This window comes from Chinchilla lanigera, unplaced genomic scaffold, assembly GCF_000276665.1.
Source record: "Chinchilla lanigera isolate Chin_1 unplaced genomic scaffold, ChiLan1.0 scaffold00065, whole genome shotgun sequence".
Lineage (NCBI taxonomy): Eukaryota > Metazoa > Chordata > Mammalia > Rodentia > Chinchillidae > Chinchilla > Chinchilla lanigera.
Genome location: NW_004955466.1, coordinates 11,449,190 through 11,467,860, shown reverse-complemented (window position 1 = coordinate 11,467,860; position 18,671 = coordinate 11,449,190). Strand labels below are relative to the sequence as shown.

The following is an 18,671-nucleotide window of genomic DNA, read 5'->3' as shown; positions in this document are numbered from 1 at the left end:
TTTTGAAGATACCTAAGTAGAGTACAACAACTATTGATAATCTCCTACCTCTTTTGTCTCTAACTCACTATTATTTGTCTATTTGTTTTCCTGAGAAACTATCTTGTAGATAACAATATGTAAAACAATAACCATTGATAATTTCCTACCACTTTGTCTGTAATTTTGTAAGCCCCCCCATTATTGTTATCCTTCTCTTACTCTTTAAAATAAAAAAAGAGAGAGAGAAATGAAAATAATATGAGCTTTCATCATGGATGGCTGGGCCTGGATGGAGGAATCACTGCTCTCATCTAAGGCCACCCTGTTCTCCTCAGTTCTTACTGAGGTTCTAGGTTCCTGTTTGTTCTTGATAGCAACTCCAGCTTGTTTTTCATCTGGACACCAGTTCTTCTTGTGTTTCTAATTCAATAGATTCAAATGATTACTCACCTACTATCTAACATGATGGATTCAAAGCCAAACTAAAGCAAAGATGCCACTGTTAGTTCAAACTTCTAGTTTTCATTTGACATTTTCTACCTCTTTCTGCCTTCTCAGAAGCACCATACTGAGACCCAGCCTCCAAGACCCAAAGAGAATGGCATTTCTAGTCCTGACCTGAGTCAGTGAGAATACAAGAACTCCTGGTGCAATGAAAGCAAATGCAAGTGCTCTGTAGAGCATGGACAACAGAGCTCCTCTCTGACAGCCAGTGCCTACCAGTGCCCACTGATTCTGGCTCTCTCTAGCTCGTCACCTCACTTGATCCTTGTTTGAACCAACAAGTATGGTTTGAGGTCACACTATACTAGGATGTTTTGCCCAATTCTCAGAAACGATGACAAAGTGATAGATGGATACAGGAATAATTATGGAACATATACATATATACATATTTATGAGTTTACATACAGTTTTCTAGCTCTTACAACCAAGAGGGCCTAGATTCTGGGGTATCCTAATAACAAAGACCACACCCATGACCAGAGGTTGACTTCTAAATCCTATTTTCCAAGGAGATAGGACCCTTGGAGAAATGATTCAGTCTAGGAGTGGGCCAGGGAAAATAAAAGATGAGTGCAGGGTATTTTGTAGTACCAAGAAATAAGGAAGGGCTTAAAAAAACAAAACAATTGGGGTATGTCCCAGGAATTCAGAAGCCAATCTGAATGCACGTCCCATGGCCAAAGCTGGAGTAATTTGATCCAAAAATAAGCTATGCAATTTGTTCATAACCTGAAGTATGAAATAAATATACATGGTAAAAATAAATCATTGACTACACTAACAAGAGGAAAAGAGACAAATCTCTGTATAGGAATTTCCAATAATATATGTAGACACTCTCTGTCTAGAAGGTAAAGCTTAAAATTCACAGGGAGGGTGCTGTGACCAGCACTCAGTGACTGCCTACACAACAGAGCATAGAAAAGGGAAAAGCCACAGTAGAGAAACCCAAGAACCACCTTGGCCAGACGATTATGGTCAACATGAGCAGTCATGAGCCATATTGGTAGCAGATGGTATTATATGACAAGAAGGACACTTCACCTCTGCACTGTTCTCTCCCCAAACCCACGTGCACAGTAGAATCGTAAGGAAAGACACCTGGGAAAACCCAATTCAGGGACGTTCTCAAGCAGACTTAGCCACATACCTCAAAACTGTCAAGGACACAAGAAACACGGAAGAAAGGAAGAAGCTGTCACAGACTATAGGTGTTGAAGGAGACACAGTAATGAAATGTAATGAGGCATCCTGGAAAAGAAAAAGAGCATTTGTGATACAAGTGGTGGGAAAAGTGAGGTCTGGGGTTTGGTGGCTGGCAACGCACCAGTGTTTATCTTGGAACATTTGAGAAACGCTCCTTTCAGGTGGGAAGGTTGAGAGTAAGAGAAGGGTGTAGGGCCCCTCTGAGCACAGCACATAAAATTGGACCTCAGTGGTCAGTCTGATGGAAAAGTGAATAACAGATTTGGTGGAGACTCCACTGACAATTTTAACAGTTAAGAATTTGACAGTCTGAGGAAGGAAAGGGTGGAAGCAAGCGTAACAGCAATTTGCTTTCCTTACAGCAAATTATTTGCCTACCTGTTATAATTCAGAACACGAATTTCCACCCAAGCACCATCTTCTCATGTTTATCTGTAGTTAATGGATTTATATATAAAAAAAAGGGTTCTTTATCCTACAGAAACGGACCTCACCAACATAGCGCTTTCTTGTGAGGAGTCCCGTTCGTGGCATCAGAAATGAGCTCCTTGGGACTGTGATTATTGCAGTGACATACTTTCCTGCAAAGGCATTTGAAGTCTAAGTCCAATTCTCCTCCAGAAATTTCTCAAAGCAGTGTGCACTCTGTCTTCCCAGGCACCTCCAGGTCATCAGTTACTCGATGTAAGCCAAGCACCAACTGCTCCAGCTCACACAGTGGCATCAGCAGACAGCTCTCCCCTCTACCTGTCACTGAAGATTCTTCTGCTCCTATTCTTGAGCTTCAGAGTCGAGGATCTTCTGGAGTGTGTGGACATAGAGCTGAAAGGCAGAACAGATCAGGTAAGTTAGTGGGCAACTTTTGAACAAGGGTATATTTGTTCCCATCTAGTTATGAAAGCTCTAACAATGTGGGGTTTGTTTTTCAGCTTTTGGTTGTGTGTATATAGAATAAAGTTGCAGTCACAGTCTGTATAGTGTTTTATAATCTTAAATTTAATAGTCTAATATAAATAATTTCTTATGCCATTAAATTTTATCAGAGAGAGAGAAACAGAGAGAGGGTGCTCACCATGGGCACAGAATGTAGAGCCGTCCCATGGACTTCTGTGAGTTGATGTGGGTTATCAAATGAAGAGAAGAAGAATATAGGAAATGGGTAGGTACAATCTACTGGGGTGTACAGTGTCTCAAAGAAACTGAATACCAAAACCTATGGTTGAAGAATTGAACACATAGATGACGACTTCTAGTGAACTGCTAATGAAATTCATCAGGTAGCTAGTTTTTCTCATCTTCAAAGTTTCAAATCCAGCATCTTTTATCTCAGCCCTGGGATTCAGTAATAACACAGTGCATCCATTCTAAAAAGCATTTAAGAATCAGTAAAATTATGGAATCTGAGTTTTCATCAGGACAACCAGTCCCTGGTGCCTTGTAGTCTCCCAGCCTTACACTTCCTGCCAGAGACTTTGTTTACTTCCATGACTACCATTTTCTGATCAGAGACTTTCAGCCTTTCCTCGGGTTCACCTAGCCTCTTGCCAACCCCTGAGTTACTGGAACTTCCAGACACATCTCAGAACCATGCCCATGAGTTGCCCAGAGAATTTTAAATTTCTAAGTGCAGCTGAGCCCACAAGATTGCTGCTTGGTTTTTGGTGGTGGACATCTTATCTCCTGGTGGGAAGATACTCTCAGATACCAAGTTATATCCGTGAGTCCCCTCACCATACGACCGTATCATCACCTTCCCAAAACAGGAAACAGTTGTGTGTGAACCGACGCTTTCCTCTCACCTCAGAAAGGTTCTGCGCTTTTGTTTACCAATTATCATCACTACAGGATCCCTTCTGGCCTGTCTGTCTGTCTGTCTGTCTGTCTGATGTCAGTTTTCCCACCTTAATCTACAGTCACCTCCACTACATATTTTCCACCTGCTTTTCCTAAGTTGCAGTATTTGTTCCTTTTGGCTTGGCTGGCAACACAGTAAAGTCTCCTTAAAATAGTAAAATATTCTTTGTCTTTAAAAATAGTAATAATAACAATGAAAACAAACATGAAAAAAAAACCCACCTGGGTAATTAAAAATGAAAGTTCCAGAATGTTGAGAACAACTGGCTTTAGAAGAAGGAAGAGGAGATGGGAAAAGGCAATCAAAGGAATTCAGTTAGGGTGGGAGGACAAACAGCTGGGGATATGGGAGATAAGAAAGACTTCTGGGGTTGCAATACCTTGATAAAGGTTTTTCTTATATGAGAAAATATTATTTTTCAAAACAGACTTTTTAATTGTCATCTCAACAACATTGTAGGCCCCAAGGCCAAAACTGTTTCTTTTTTTTTAAGGAAGAAAATCACATTTTCTTAAATCTTCAAAAAGTCTTAATTGGCTTTAATAAATTACAGTCATATTTTTATTATCCCAATGGTTTACAAAACAGAGTGTTCCACTTAATTAAATATGCTGGGTAATAAAGATGTGGCCTGTCATACATGAATTACAAATTTCTAAACCATACCATTATGGATAGCATGGAACATGATATACTTGCTGTGACGTTTAAAAGGAACTTGGAGCTATTCTAGTGCACCAAATAGATGAGAGAAAAGGAAAATAAATTGAAAAACAGCTCACCATCCTTTCATGACTCTTTTGGCCCTTAACATCAAAATGAATCTCATCAGATAGATCTTTCCACTGATTAACAGGTAAAAACGCTAAGATAAAAATTAAACACATGTCCAGGACCACACAATGGCAGAGCAGGACTTAAACTCATGTTTTCCTGGCCTCTGCCATAAATTTGTATGATTTCAATAAAGCTTCACAGAAATCAATGGAATTCTTACAAAACCAACTGTAATGATATTACAAAACTATAAGCAAAGCTATAGAAAATAATACTTGAAAATGATGGACAGAAAAATAAGAGTTCTGGAGACTCAACCCTTCTATGCTTTAAATGAAAGAATTGGCAATAATTAAATCTTCCTACCAGAAAAAAAAAGTTGGTCAAAAATATGGAAGGATTTTGGTGATTATAGACATCACTAAAGATACTGTCCACGGTATGACAGTGTTACAGAAGCAATCTTCAGGAAGGCAATGATGGCAGGATGCTGTAACTCCAAAAGATGCTTAAAATCTGTATAGAATCACTCCTGCTTCATGAGATAGTCCTAGATATGAACCTGACATGTAACAGGGCACACTTTCTTCCTCTTAGGTACCACGAATGTTAAACCTCATGAAAGACTACCATGCTGGCCAGAAAAGAAATTTTTCTCTATACCATTTGTGAGACTTCAGTGCTCAAATGGAAAGATAAATACTGAAAATCTAAACAGAATGCACGTTCACAGTAAAAAAAACCCTGGGCCCCTATGCTCATACTGAGCTGACTTGGGTTCAACCTTGGGAATCCAGAACACAAGCCTCGGTTGCTTATCTATAATGTGGGAAGGACATTACCTACTGAATATGGTAGGTGTGAGTTCCTTTCCCAGCCTCCCAACATGGTAGTCTCTCATCCTACCATCCTATTTATCCTTCCCTTTCTCCTCTGCTCTCTGCATAAATCACATGAACTTAGAAGACATTTCCAGCACTATCTTCAAGAGCAGGAAGGATCTGTACCCAGTCCCAGGAGCTGGCTTGCTCTGGCCTCCACACTCAGCTTTGCATCACTGGCTCATAGAGGTCTCTCCTGACCATTTCCCACCCTAGTCCTTAACAATTGCTTTTCTGGGGCTGGGGATTTAGCTCGGCAGCACAGCACTTGCCTGGCAAGCGCAAGGTCATGAGTTCGATTCCCGGTACCAGAAAAAAAAAAAAAAGTGCTTTTCTGCCTTCTGTGGCTTCACATCTTCAGAGTTGGCCCTCATACTCTGGTATTGGATGTTTTCTGGTTTTCCACTAGACTGTGAGCTGAAGTCTTTCATCTTTGAACCATGGGGATTCAGCTAGCTTACCAGCTCCCCGTAGTCTCCAAAAGGTTTGCTGACGAGATAAAGGAGTGGCAGATTTCATCTTCCAGAGCCCTAAGCCTTGAGAATTTAGTGCTATGTGCAAGACTTACAAATCATGTCAGAATTACTGTGTTCATACTTATTTTATATTCCCAAAGGAAGAGTTCACTTGGCAAGCTTGTACCCCCAAATGCTGACATCAGAAAGCCTCATTAGGTAGCAGTTTGTAACCCAGTGCATCTGTCGTGCCTAGACAAGGCACGGTTGGCCACAGACCAGTGAGTTCTGCAGAGGTACAGTGAGAAGCCCACACTCCCTGCCACTGGTGGACTTTCTAAGTACCAGCACAGAGCCTATGCTCGAGGTGATTCCTGGAGGCACAGGAGAATGTCGCAAATAATTCTGCCTCCTTCCCCAAGAGTCTACCACTGGGATCTCAGCTTGGGCACTCAGAGCACCTCTAATCCTATTCAGCTTCCTGATAGATACATGAATTCATTGTGCTGAACTTATTTTCTCTACTAGGCTTTTATAATTGCCAATTTCAAAGAGCTGTGGTTATTTCAATGTGAAAAAATGCTACTAAATTTTCTTAGCAAATGTAAATGTACAAAGCAGAGCCCATTGTGTTCCCATAAATATGTCAAATTGCAATTTGCTAAGGTAGGAAATGGCTTTGTGTAGTGAATACTTGCTCTATGCATAGGACACATCACTTTTCAATTTAATAATCATCTCTGCAGCCATTTCAAAAAGATGTCAATGAAACTTGGTTTGGTGGCATGCACCAGTCATCCCAGCACTCTGGAAGGCTGAGGCAGGAGGCTGACAAGTTCAGGCCCAATCTGGGCAACTTACCAACTTGGCAAGACCCTGTGTCAAAATGAAAAAGACTAATAATCTAGCTCAGTGTGAACAACCTGGGTTCAATATCCGCTATAACTAAAAAGCAAATCTCAGTGGAATATAAAACCAAATGTTTCTTTCTCACTTTTCATGTTGGTGGACACTGGGTTATTTAGCTGGGTTCTGCTCATTCCTTCACATAGACTGAAAGAACGACTTCCATTTGGGATTTTCCATTTCAGTGACAGGGGGCGGGCAGTAAGGGAGCTGGCGGGGTCTTGCAATGCCTCTTTAAGAGTTTCTGCTGGATCGTGCCACACCTCTCATCTGCTCACGTAGGACTGCGAATCACATGCCAAGGCCAAAGTTTCTCAGAGCTGAGTTTGGAATGCTCTCCCAAGGAAGGGGCCAGTGCCCTGGGGAAGAGCACAGCATCCGCCATGTGCAGGAGCACGCTCACACACTGGTGACAGCCGTATCTACCCTGTACCTGCGGGACAGAGATTCCAGAGACAGCACGAGTGATTCTGCTGTCTATGTCTCTGGTTGCATCCATCTTTTTTAAGGAGCTGATGCACTTGATTGCTGTTTCATAATCTTATTTACACCCATTTACATTCCTCTCGTTTCCAGGGGACGATGGGACGCAGATGCATCCTGAGAACAGCAACCGAGGAAACAGACTCAAGGCTCGCTGCCTGTCCTGCACAGCGGTGGTTCTGAAGGCCGTCTGGGGACTCCTGATCATCTTGTCAGTGTCATCATCTTGGGTTGGAACCACGCAGATTGTAAAAATCACTTATAAGAACTTCTACTGTCCATTTTTCATGACATGGTTTTCAACAAACTGGAACATTATGTTTTTCCCAGTCTATTATTCTGGGCATCTGGCCACTGCTCAAGAAAAGCAATCTCCAATGAAAAAATTCAGGTAGGTAAAATGGGAAATGGTTGCTGCGAGATATTTAAAAATATTTTTATGCAAATATTCACACTCTTACCTCTTCAGGATGTGAGAGGCATTCACCGTGGGAGGGTGGAGAAGCAGGAGCGAAGATTGGTAAATAAACCCTCAAAGGTGGAGTAAGTCCTCACTCTAACCAACGTGTGTCTACAGCATGTCAGGCACTGTGCTGGTGCTTTTGCATCTCTCAACTGATTTCACCATCATTGGTGGCAGCAACATTTACCTTTTGAGATGGTGCTATTAGCTGTTTTAGTGTAGCAGTGAACAAATTCAGAAAGGTTAAATGACTTGTCCAAGTTCAAACAATTATAAAGAGTGGAAGCTTGATTTACATCTGTTATCTTTTTATCTTTGAAATTCATATTTTAAAAGAACCTCCCAGTGTCCTAAATCCAGAAAAAAAGTATGTACTCATAAAAATACTTGTTACACAAACATTTGCTCAATATTCCCACCACTCTGGTGCCTGAGCAGGAAAAGGACCTGGCTTCAGGCTGAGCGAGGCATTAACAGGTGGGAAACATTAACAGGTGCCATTCTCTGCCGGCTGGAAGCGCTCAGAGACCTGTCTGTGCACCAGCACTGCACAGATACCGCTGCAGGTGCTGAGGTCTTCTAGTTCTGGCAGTTGCTCCATGCTAAGCAGGGCTTTGCAGCCCCACCTCAGGAGTTGGATAGGACTAACATAACCCAGCCCGTGCAGAACTCAAAGAAAGCAAAAGCAGCAGCACTTGGGGCAGAGCTGTTTTGTTAGGATACCTTGCTCAGAGGAAAAAGCCCAAAGATAGGGAATAACTTTGAGGACAACCAGTCACTCAGACTCATCACAGAGAAAACAGGGACCTCAGTGGATAGCAGATGGCAGAGAAACAGTTAATTGCTCCTTAGCAGAACGACAACAGATTTGTCTTACAGAAGCCAAAATAACCTTTCTTTGTCATCTCTATATCTAATTCATTTGTGGTAACAAGTGTAAGAAATGACTATTATAATTGGTGCATTACAAAGATTATTCTTAAAAACTTAAACTGTGATGGGTCTATCTTCAGCTTCCATCCCCTGTCACCAACTTGGAAAGGTCTGGGAATGTTAAAGTCATGCCTTGAACTGATTTTCTATGGGTGTCCATGACAATTCAATTATAATTTAAGAAACTTAAAAAGAATAAATATTGTCTGCTTTAGAAGAAAACCTGTATCTCTCTGTGACCTCTGAAGACATTTTGTATTTAATTCCCATCAAATAGACATGATCCTGGTGTGAATGTGTTTTAAAGGACAGCATTTAATGAGAAAGAGCAGGGGAATGTGGTTATCAGACTGTAAGTGTCCCTGTCTGGACACGGCTGTGTGTACCAGATAGGAAGTGTGCTCTACCCAAAGGCTTTTCTGGTTTGGACACATAACGGCGACAAAATCAACAAAAGAGGTACCGAGGGAGTAGGACCTCAAGAACATCTGGAGCAAGCCAGGCGGGTGTTATCCAAGACAACACACTTATGAGAGGCTGCTGCTGCTGGAAGTGTTGTTTAGGGAAATAAACTTCATTTTCTCCCTGTCTCTCATGATGAACTAACTCTGAACTTCGCAAATTCTGTGATTTGACAACACATCTCCACCTGTTAGGGTGGAGTGAAATTGGCCATTTCTGAAATCAAATCAAAGAGCTTCTGTCATCAAGTAGAGAAGATTGTCTCTGAAAGGATTATTCTCCAGTGAGAGCAAAATGAGAAGCAAACACTGTGAGAAATTCTTAGATCCTTGATCTTTTTTCCCTGTAGACTCATTAATACCATCTGCGAAGGAGGTATTCCCAAAGCTCTTGGGGCTGAGTGAGGGGAAAATAGAGTTAGTATAGAAGACTGGAAACAGAATTTGTTCCTAGCACAAGAACTTCTGACTATTTTTCTCCTGAACAGTAGGAAAGCATTTCAGTTTTTTTCTTATCTCTGACATCAAAAGAATTTTCAATAAAGTATCAAATGTAGATGGTAAGGTTGTCAATTTGGAAGTAGTTTTGATGATTCAATTATTCCAGTTATATGCTAACTGAATTCAAGTGCCTTAGGGGCATTGAAATTTAGAAAGTAAAGATTATACATTACTTTTTAACATGGTTGCTTTCTTAGGAAAAAAAATCTTTAGGAAGAATGAGATAGAGTAGAGATATACTATTCTCTGTCAGGCACCTACAAAATGCGCTTAGGGTACTATGTGATGTACAGAAGTAGTTCCACAACTAACATCTGTGGCTATAATGCTGACCATGATTAAATTATTAGTGCTCCCCCAACTTTCCATGCTTCATTACAAGATTTATCACCTTCTGACCTTATATTCTAAAGAGAGACCTACTGTTAAGTCCTTCCCACAAAAATCCATCTTTTGGTCTTCACATTTCTTAACGCTTAATGCTTAAATAGCATAAGGTTTTACGTAGGTGACCTGGCCCTTGGATAGATTATTTTTACTTCCTGCAACAGTAGCGACAAGCAAGGAGGATGTTGGCAATAGAAGAGATGGGAAAAGAAAGGAGGCTGGTAAGGAAGCGGGCACCTGAGGACCAGGCCTTGCTGGGCGCAGCATTTCCCAGCCATCTGGCACAGGCTTTTCCTCTAGATTCATGTGGCCTGACTGTGGGGCTGGAGTGTTCCTCACCTCCATCCCAAGACTTTGCGTGTGAGCACTCAAGCCAATACGGTGGTGGATTCCCAGTAGAAAGAACAATTGCCGGGTAGGGCCAGTGGTAAGAAAAAGAAATCCTTTCATCAGAAATGGGTTTTGTTGTAGTTATTGGTAAAAGTGTATCGACAAAGGCATTCAGTGGTTATGGGTGACAGAATAAACCCACAACTCTCAGCTCCAGCTCTATGCGACAGCTTTCTCACGGAACACGTTCCTTTGTGAGAACAGAACATGATCCTTTATGCCCAGGCTGATCTAGGAATACTGCTGTTCGTCCTAAGTGTGATGCTGCCCCAGAAATCCCAGTGGCCGTTGGATTTTCAGAGTGGCCACTCATGTTCCTGTTCATGTGGCCACATGAAATTTCTGTTTAAAGAAAGCTTTGCCTTTATTTAAGTTATGAATTTTACTGAAGTTATGTCTCTGTTAAGTTAGAATTTACCTTTGAGAAATCTCATTTTCATGTTATGAAAATCCTCCCCTCCTCTATCTCATGGGAAAGCAAAACCACAGTACAAGGCTGTGTGTGTGCAGTGTGCATTTTTAACCCTCTTGGAGTTGCTGACACACAACCCCCAGCATCCTCAGCCACTTGACGGCAGCCTTTACTGAGACCCAGTACTGAAAGCTCTGCTCCTTGTGCTGAGAATCCTTACAGCTCCCTCACTCTGTGTGGTCCTCCGGTTAGGGAGGCTACTTTATCAATAAAAGGAAAACACTGGGTAGAGATTGCTTTGGTTTGCAGTCCTCTGAGACACAATGATATCTTTTCAATAAAAGATGGAAGAGAAGCTGGTGTGGCCAAGCACTCCTGTAATCCCAGCACTCTGGCAGATGAGACAGGAGGACTGCAAATAGGAGCCCACACTGGGCAACTTAGTGACATACGGAGACCCTGTTTTAAAAAACATTAGGGGAAGTGTCTGGGGAAGTGGCTCAGTGCAAAGGCCCTGGGTTCAGTCCCCAGTGCCCCTCAACACACACACAGGCACAAAAGCAGGGAGCTGCAAGAGAAACTAGTAGCAGTTCTACCTAGAGTTATGTAAATAATTTCTGCTATGAGTATGTCCAAAGGTTAGTAATTTGCTGCTTTGAACGTGAGATGTATACAACTCTTAGAAATATAATGCCTGGCAGGTTACACTTGCTTAAATGTTCATGAATAACTCAGGAAAAAAGACAAATCTGCTCACTGGCAGGTCTGTTTCGGTCAATAATCATACAGACATTGTCACTGTCTCATTTCCAGTACTGTCTGTGTAGCACTGGATTGAATGTTTTGATTAAAATGAGCTTCTGAACTAAATAGCCAATTTAATCAGATATCAAACTAATTAAGATTTAATCGAAGTGATTATTTTCACACAATCAATTCAGGTGAGTTATCCCGAATGGCCAGTGCTTGTATGTAAGTACAATTTAGACTTCATACTTAGTTTGTGCTAGTTTTAGTTATCACAGAGACTTTCATTTTTGTGCCTTAAAAATACTGGCAGGAAAAGAAATCAGTCAATTGAACAGATTTATTAGGAAGAAGTATAGTGTCTGAGGAATTACAAAACCCCGAGGTATGTGTGCCTTCACACACAGATGACGGTCCCCATTGCAGAGTTCTGAGTCATCGGAAGCTGTGTCACATGAGCCAAAATATGTTGATTGAAAAAACTAAAAATCCAAATCTTTACTGGCGCTAATTTTCATGGACCCTTCTTAGGGAAGCAGCCATCTTGGTCCTGTCACATTTACCTGTTGGAGAAAAACCTCCAAAGTCTCACAGTTGCTAGTGATTTCAGCGAGTACTCTTCCCTGTACTGCTCCATGCTTCCTCAAGAAGGTCAGAATAGCAGAATGGCTGCCCTGGTCTTCTCAAGAGAGTATCTGGGTAGGAAGGCACCTTGCTCTGTGAAGCCTGTACGGGGCTCACTGCGTCCCACAGATGTCTGATGGCCTCGAGTGTTTGTGATCTGCTGAAAATGGCTGTGAAGAGTCAGCCAGACAGGATGGTGACCACTCGCTACCTATTACCATATATACCACTATATACCATATTAACCTCTTTGTCTTTCCTAGGGAATGCAGTCGGATTTTTGGTGAAGATGGTCTGACATTGAAGCTCTTTCTTAAAAGAACTGCTCCCTTTTCTATTCTATGGACTTTGACAAATTACCTGTATTTACTGGCTTTAAAGAAGTTGACGGCCACGGATGTCTCTGCCCTGTTCTGTTGTAACAAAGCCTTTGTCTTCTTGCTGTCCTGGATTGTGCTGAAAGACAGGTTCATGGGAGTGAGGGTAATGGCACACTTCATTCAATGCATAATGCCGCCCTGATTGTAAATACTAGCATCAGGGGAGCTGCCCTGTCTCGTGGGGTGTCTGTAAGCGTTTCCCACTGCTTCCGAGTACAGATTGAAACTTGAAGAGGCATTATGAAGCCCCAGCCATCCCAGTGTCATGAAAGGAGACAGGGATCATTTCTATTTGGGAGTCAGCTGACTGTAATAGGAGGCACTGAAACAGGTTGAAAAAAATAGGTTCCGCTTTGAGAATTAATGTAATCAACTCCTTCTGTCCTCAGGAAAGAAGGGTCCATGAAAATTAGCGCCAGTAAAGATTTGGATTTTTAGTTTTTTCAATCAACATATTTTGGGACAATCTCCTTTTACACCGACCCAGATGTAGTTAATTAATATTGGTGTAAGTAGATAAGGTTACCAAACAGTAATTAAAGTCACTTGGGATGGCATGATGCTATTAAAAGTGGCTGTATATCTAGGGTGACTAATCTAGAAATGGAACTAAAAGCAGTAACTTGTACTTGGAGGTACAAATCCTTAATTGAACTGTGTTAAATGTAAACCAACCACTTCAGTTCTGAGCCTATTCCTTCCCATAGTAACATGGATTTTTAAAAAGAATATATTTTTAATTCTGCTTGTTCTATATCAGAAATAGATTGCTTGGAAACCGTGCAGATTTTAGGAGGCAGATCTCATTCATGCTATCTGGCATGCCACCATGATGAAAATATTGAGACAACTCTAGAAGAAGGTCCAAATGAATAGCCTTTTCCCAGGGTATTAACATTATGGAACTTGCTCTTCTCTGAAAAAAGATGTCCAGATTGAATTTGAAATATATTTTGCTATCAAAATATTACTCTTGTTGGCAATAAGTTCAAGGTCTTTCTCCTTCCCTAACACTGAAATTACTTTATGGAGAAGAGGGAGAAAGCTAGTTTATGATGGCCATTAGCCCTGAAACCTTTTTTTAAAATAACCAATTAAAAGCCAGGCATAATGGCACATGCCTATAGTCTCAACTGTATGGGAGACAAAGGCAGGAGGATCACTTGAACCCAGGAGTTCAGGGGTCAGGAAGATTCTAGCTCTTTACAAAACAACTAGAAAATTCTGATTGTATCTTGAGAGATGCTACTCAGAAATTCAAAATGGAAGCTTGTCATGAACAATAAGATGAAAGCTTTGACAGAAGAACTGAGACTCTGAGTCAGTTCCTGATACCATTAGCATAGACCAGATGCGAAACTGCATGTTCTACTTGCTAACATCTGTCTTAGATTTGACACCTGAAGGGCTTAGCATCGTGCATGATACCTGGAGCACCGGCGTTGGCTGTCCCTGACATGTCCTTCAGAGCAGGGATCCTTCACTGTTCCCATTCAAAATGGGCTACATCATTTTTTTTGAGTCCAGTATGAAATTAAGATCCAAGGCTTTTGCTTAAAAATTATTAATAATTTCCAGGTGGCTAACACCAAAACATGAAACCAAGAGTGGTGCCCTTCATAGCATGGCGCCTTGAATGAGTTCTGCCTCTATTTCCTAAACTGCAGTGATGGCAAACCTCTTAGAGCTTTCACTGCTATGAACAGCCTGCTGTGTGTGGCACACGTGCCATAGGTTTGCCACCACTGACCTAGACCTAGGCTACGCATAGAGTAAGGATCCAATTAATATTTGAGGATACCATGAATGAACTCATGCCTATGAAATTGCTCTGTTCATTATGACTGTGGATCACTCCTGAGGACATGAAGGATCTTCTCAGAAGAGGGGATATTTTTTTGGGGGGGGCTTTTCTACTTAGTCAGTGGCATGTGAATACAAATAGTAATTCAATACATTCACTATTATATTTACCAGTGGATAAAACAATTGTATTAGAAGGAATGAATGTACTTAACCATGAACCTCACTAATGAGAGAGGTCACATCAAAAAAAGGTACAAGGTTTGAGATCTTGCAAAGAACGAAATGTCAGCTGTGCAACACAGATTTAAGAAACCTTCCTAAAGGCTACTAAGCACTGCCATTTAAAATCTGTCATATGCAGTGACTTGAATGGTGGCTCCCAAAAAAGATCTATCTGTGTCCTAATTCCCAAGACCTACCCATGTGATCTATTTGCAAAGAGTCTTTACAGATGTCATTAATTTAGCTTCTTGAAGAGAGCTCCCTATGTGATCCGAGTGGGCCCCAAACCCAACAGCAAGTGCCTGCGTAAGAGGTTCACATGGAAAAGACAGCACAAGAGGAGGGGCAATGCAATCACAGAGACAGAAATCGGAGTGATATAGCACAAGCCAGGAAAGCCAAGGCAGCCATGAACACCAGAAGGGGTGCGTCTTCCTCTGTAGATGTTGTTGGGAGCATTCCTCTGCTGCAATGTGAACATCTGGCCTCCAGTGCTGTGAGAGAATCAACGTCTGGTGCCTGAGGCACCAAGTTTGTGGTATTTGTCCCATCAGCCTCAGCAAACTAATACAAAATTTGTAAGCAATAAGACCTGAGAGAAGAAATGTCAAGAGATATTTACTAAAAAGTCTACACTAAATTAAGACATCACAGATGGCAAAATAGCAGTCATTAGTGTCAGGCTTCATTGAAGTAAGGTTTCTTTTTTCCTTTTAAGTGATAGGAAATGGTTCACTTCTTACTGAGAAACATTAAAATCTGTTTAATGCCATGCTCCCAAAAGTGTGATTTTAATGATGGCCATAATCAGGCCATGGAATCAGAGAAGCACTACAACATATTCAGCATTTTGCCTTTGACAGTATCAGCAGTTCTTTTCCTCTGGAGACATACAGAGAACATGTATAATTAGGTCATGTGAAAAATTAAAGGAAGGCAAATCCAGCACAGACAACATAAATGCTGCTCATACGGTCTTCATCTATAAGTAATCTAAAGCATAGTCCCTCCAGATGTGACCCCAGCTCCTCTTAGAAAAAAAAAAAAACAAAAACAGTTAAAGGGTTTCTTTCTATCTTCATGTTAAAATTCATCTTTCTGGCTCATGCTAAAGCATCAGGAGTTTAGAAACAGACCCCAGATTATAATTCTTGTTTGCTTAGCCTCAAGCATGGTCATATTTAATATGAGAGGTTATGACCTTTCACTTCTACTTTTTCATGTTAAAGTTATAACATCAGTAAATACTGATCTATCTAGATCACCACCAGGCAATACTAACATAAAAGTGAATTATGTGTTATGAATAACTTGTTAATGTTTTGTTTCTTTGGAATACTGAATTACAGATGGAAACATAATCTTCTATACAACACTTCTCAATTATAAAGTCATTTCCACTGATTTACTAGTAATCTTTTGTGTTCTGGAAAGCTCTTTTATGAGCAGTTGCTTGCGGCTCATTTTTGGTCATCCCAGGTAAATTAATAAATGTCTTTAAAAGATGATATTTTTCCAAAACATTGCAAAAATGTTGGAAAGTCATAATCTAGCTCTTGTACCTTTAAATGGGACGTTTTCCTATCTCTGAAATCCTGTCTTATTTAGCTATAATTCATAAAGTCATGAAAATCAGAGAAACCACTATTGCTGTGGTAAAAGAGAGCTCTTCCGCTAGGGGTGTAGCTCAGTGGTAGAGTACTTGCTAGCTTGCACAAGACCCTAGGTTTGCTTCCCGGCACCACAAAACAGCAGCACCACCACCAACAGCAAGAACAACAGCAGAGGTTCTTCCCAGGGGAAATGAGCCACTGACTGAAAGTTAACTCCTCTGTTGCTGGCGACTGTTACATTACAATGATAACAAGATGTCAGACTAGAAAGTTAAAAACGCTTTTTCCTGAGCTTGTCACTCCCACAAATAATTTTGCATTATTATATCAGATTTTTTTTTCATTTTCTAATTTCTTTTATAATATGGAGAAAATCAGTGGTCAGAGAAAATCTCCAACCTTTTTAGCAGATTTAGTAAATGAATTTGTGTCATTCAACCCGGCACCCATATGTTTTCCAGCACTTATGTGGGTCTAGGAAGTTAAATCTCTAAACTTGGGCTGTCTCGAAGACTTTCTTATATCTACTGAAGACTGACTGGAGTATGTCAGTTAAATGAGCTCCTTCATTGCCTCGCCTACACTTCTTTCCACTCAAACTCTGAAACAGGCCGGGGAGCTGAATCGCTACTCAGCTATTTGGGCTGATGTTACCGAGATCAAGTTTAAGATGAACTTTTGTTTCCCTGTTGCCTTTGGTAACCGCCCACTTATGTGTAGGGCAGACTTCTGCATCAGGGCCTTCCATGCTTCCCAGGGGAAAGGGTAGGCTTATCCTCTCAGCCCCTCTTGGCCAGGCAGTCTCTTTAAATACAGTGGAGAGAGAATGCTGGGTGATGATAACTGTGAGTCTGCAGGTCCCACATGGAACCCAGTCCTCCTCATCAAGCTCAAGTCAGTGTCTACTCCCCACAGACACCCATCAGTATTTACCTGTGTGATTCCTTTCCTTGCATTTTATCCTGGTCTTCTTTTGAGATAATTTTCAGATGGACTTTATGCACAGAAAAATAGATAGGGGGGCTTAGGAGCTCAGAGGCCCATCCCTTCTTTGAGTTTGCTGATGTCCCCGGTTGTCCTTCTCCGTGCAGCAGCTGGGTGACTAGAGATTGTCACATCTATGAGTTTGGTCACATTTCAGCTTTTGTTCATTTTAACCCATTTATGCTGAAGGTTTTTGAACTTTTGCATGAAATTCATACATGTTACCTAGAAAAATTCAAGGAATAAGAGTTTGAAGAGAAAATTTTCATTATGTCCTACTGTTCTGTGACATTCCAAAGTTGGAATACTAGGCATAAAAGGGTTAATTGGATCTGAGGAAGAGCCAGTTCTTTGCAGAACCTGAAGTATAACAATGTGCAGAAGTTCAAGCACTCTGTGTAGCCACAGTTCTTTGCATACGAGTCTATCTAAACTCCTCAGAAAGGAAAGGATGATCCTCAGCACACCTCTCCCTAGCTGAGCCTGAGTGTGCATTTGGACCTCCTCTGCTGACCTCTAGTCTTGAGTCTGAGTGCAGCCATAGCTAGCAGTGTGGCTTGAGACCTGCTGTTGGCTCTGAGATGCAAGGGCTCCACTGAGAGCTAGTGAAACTCCTCCGCAACAGTCCAGCTTCTAAACACACTACAGTATTAGCCTCCAGGCAAAGGGAGGAAACAGATTCAAATTACAAACACTCTTTTAGACCTGGAAAACCCTCAAAGGAACACTGTAGGAAGAACAGAATTGAAGATTCATTTCAGTGTCTTGGATCCTACAAGAGCTGGAATTGCAGGGCAAATAATTCTGGAGACCATCTAGGAAGGAAACACGGTGAATAGGGTGGAGCTAGGAACCCTCAAGGTGATGCAGAGGTCAGACCCCGCGGCCTTTGAGAGCCAAATGGAAAAAGGAAAAAATGAAGAAACAAAAAATCAAAACCAGCCAAAAGCTGCATGTTTTTCTAGCCATTGTCTGTACAAACTAATTCTTTGAAAGGCAAGAGAAACATAGCTTCCACACAGGCCACAAGTGGCATTTGGCGCAGGAACAAGTGTCTCTCTGGACTCCTGGAACAGGCTCCAGTGGCCTCCCAGTCCCTTCCAGTTGGCCCCGAACATGGATGCAGAGTGCTCTTTGAGGGGCATAACCTGAACAGGACGTCTCAGAGTCCTTCACCTTCCTCTGAAGTGCTAAATAGATAAGTCCCCTTCCTGGGGTCCCAACCCTGGGTGGGCACACCAGGATGTGAGGAATGGAGGCATTGCCAGTTTTGAGGTCACTGTGGTTATGAATATTCTTAAATTAGACCCAATAGATGGTAACGGCAGCTCTTTCACCTTGTTTGGACCCTGGGGTGGATAAAGAGGCCAGAACCACAATAAGTTGTCAGAAGAGACAATTTTCTTAGAATCCAAGCAGGTGGCAACACTGTGTGGTAATTTTTAGCAAATGAGGTGCCCACAGGGTGCTCACACATCCCAGAGGCATTTTTCTGGTGGTCACCCCGTGAGTGAGCACTGTGGGCACTGCTGACTCACCATTTAAGGCCCTGGCTTCTTGGAGATACACTTCCAGGGTGTTGAGCTCAAAAAGTCATCTCGGGGCTGGGGATATAGCTCAGCGGCAAAGCGCCTGCCTGGCAAGCGCAAGGTCGTGAGTTCAGTTCCCGGTACCAGAGAAAAACTAAAAAAAAAAA

At 41.6% G+C, this 18,671-nt stretch overlaps 1 protein-coding gene across 1 annotated transcript in view; it reads left to right on the top strand.

Moving 5' to 3' along the window:
* Positions 1–2,267: 2,267 nt before the first annotated feature.
* The window catches only part of Slc35f4 (solute carrier family 35, member F4), a gene marked incomplete at its 5' end in the record, with an annotated part of 28,624 nt that continues 12,220 nt past the window's right edge, over positions 2,268–18,671 (top strand). Inside the window, 3 exons of the mRNA XM_013521882.1 lie at positions 2,268–2,538; positions 7,146–7,443; positions 12,234–12,453. Coding sequence (XP_013377336.1) covers positions 2,268–2,538; positions 7,146–7,443; positions 12,234–12,453 — 789 coding nt within the window. The remainder of the gene's footprint in view (positions 2,539–7,145; positions 7,444–12,233; positions 12,454–18,671) is intronic.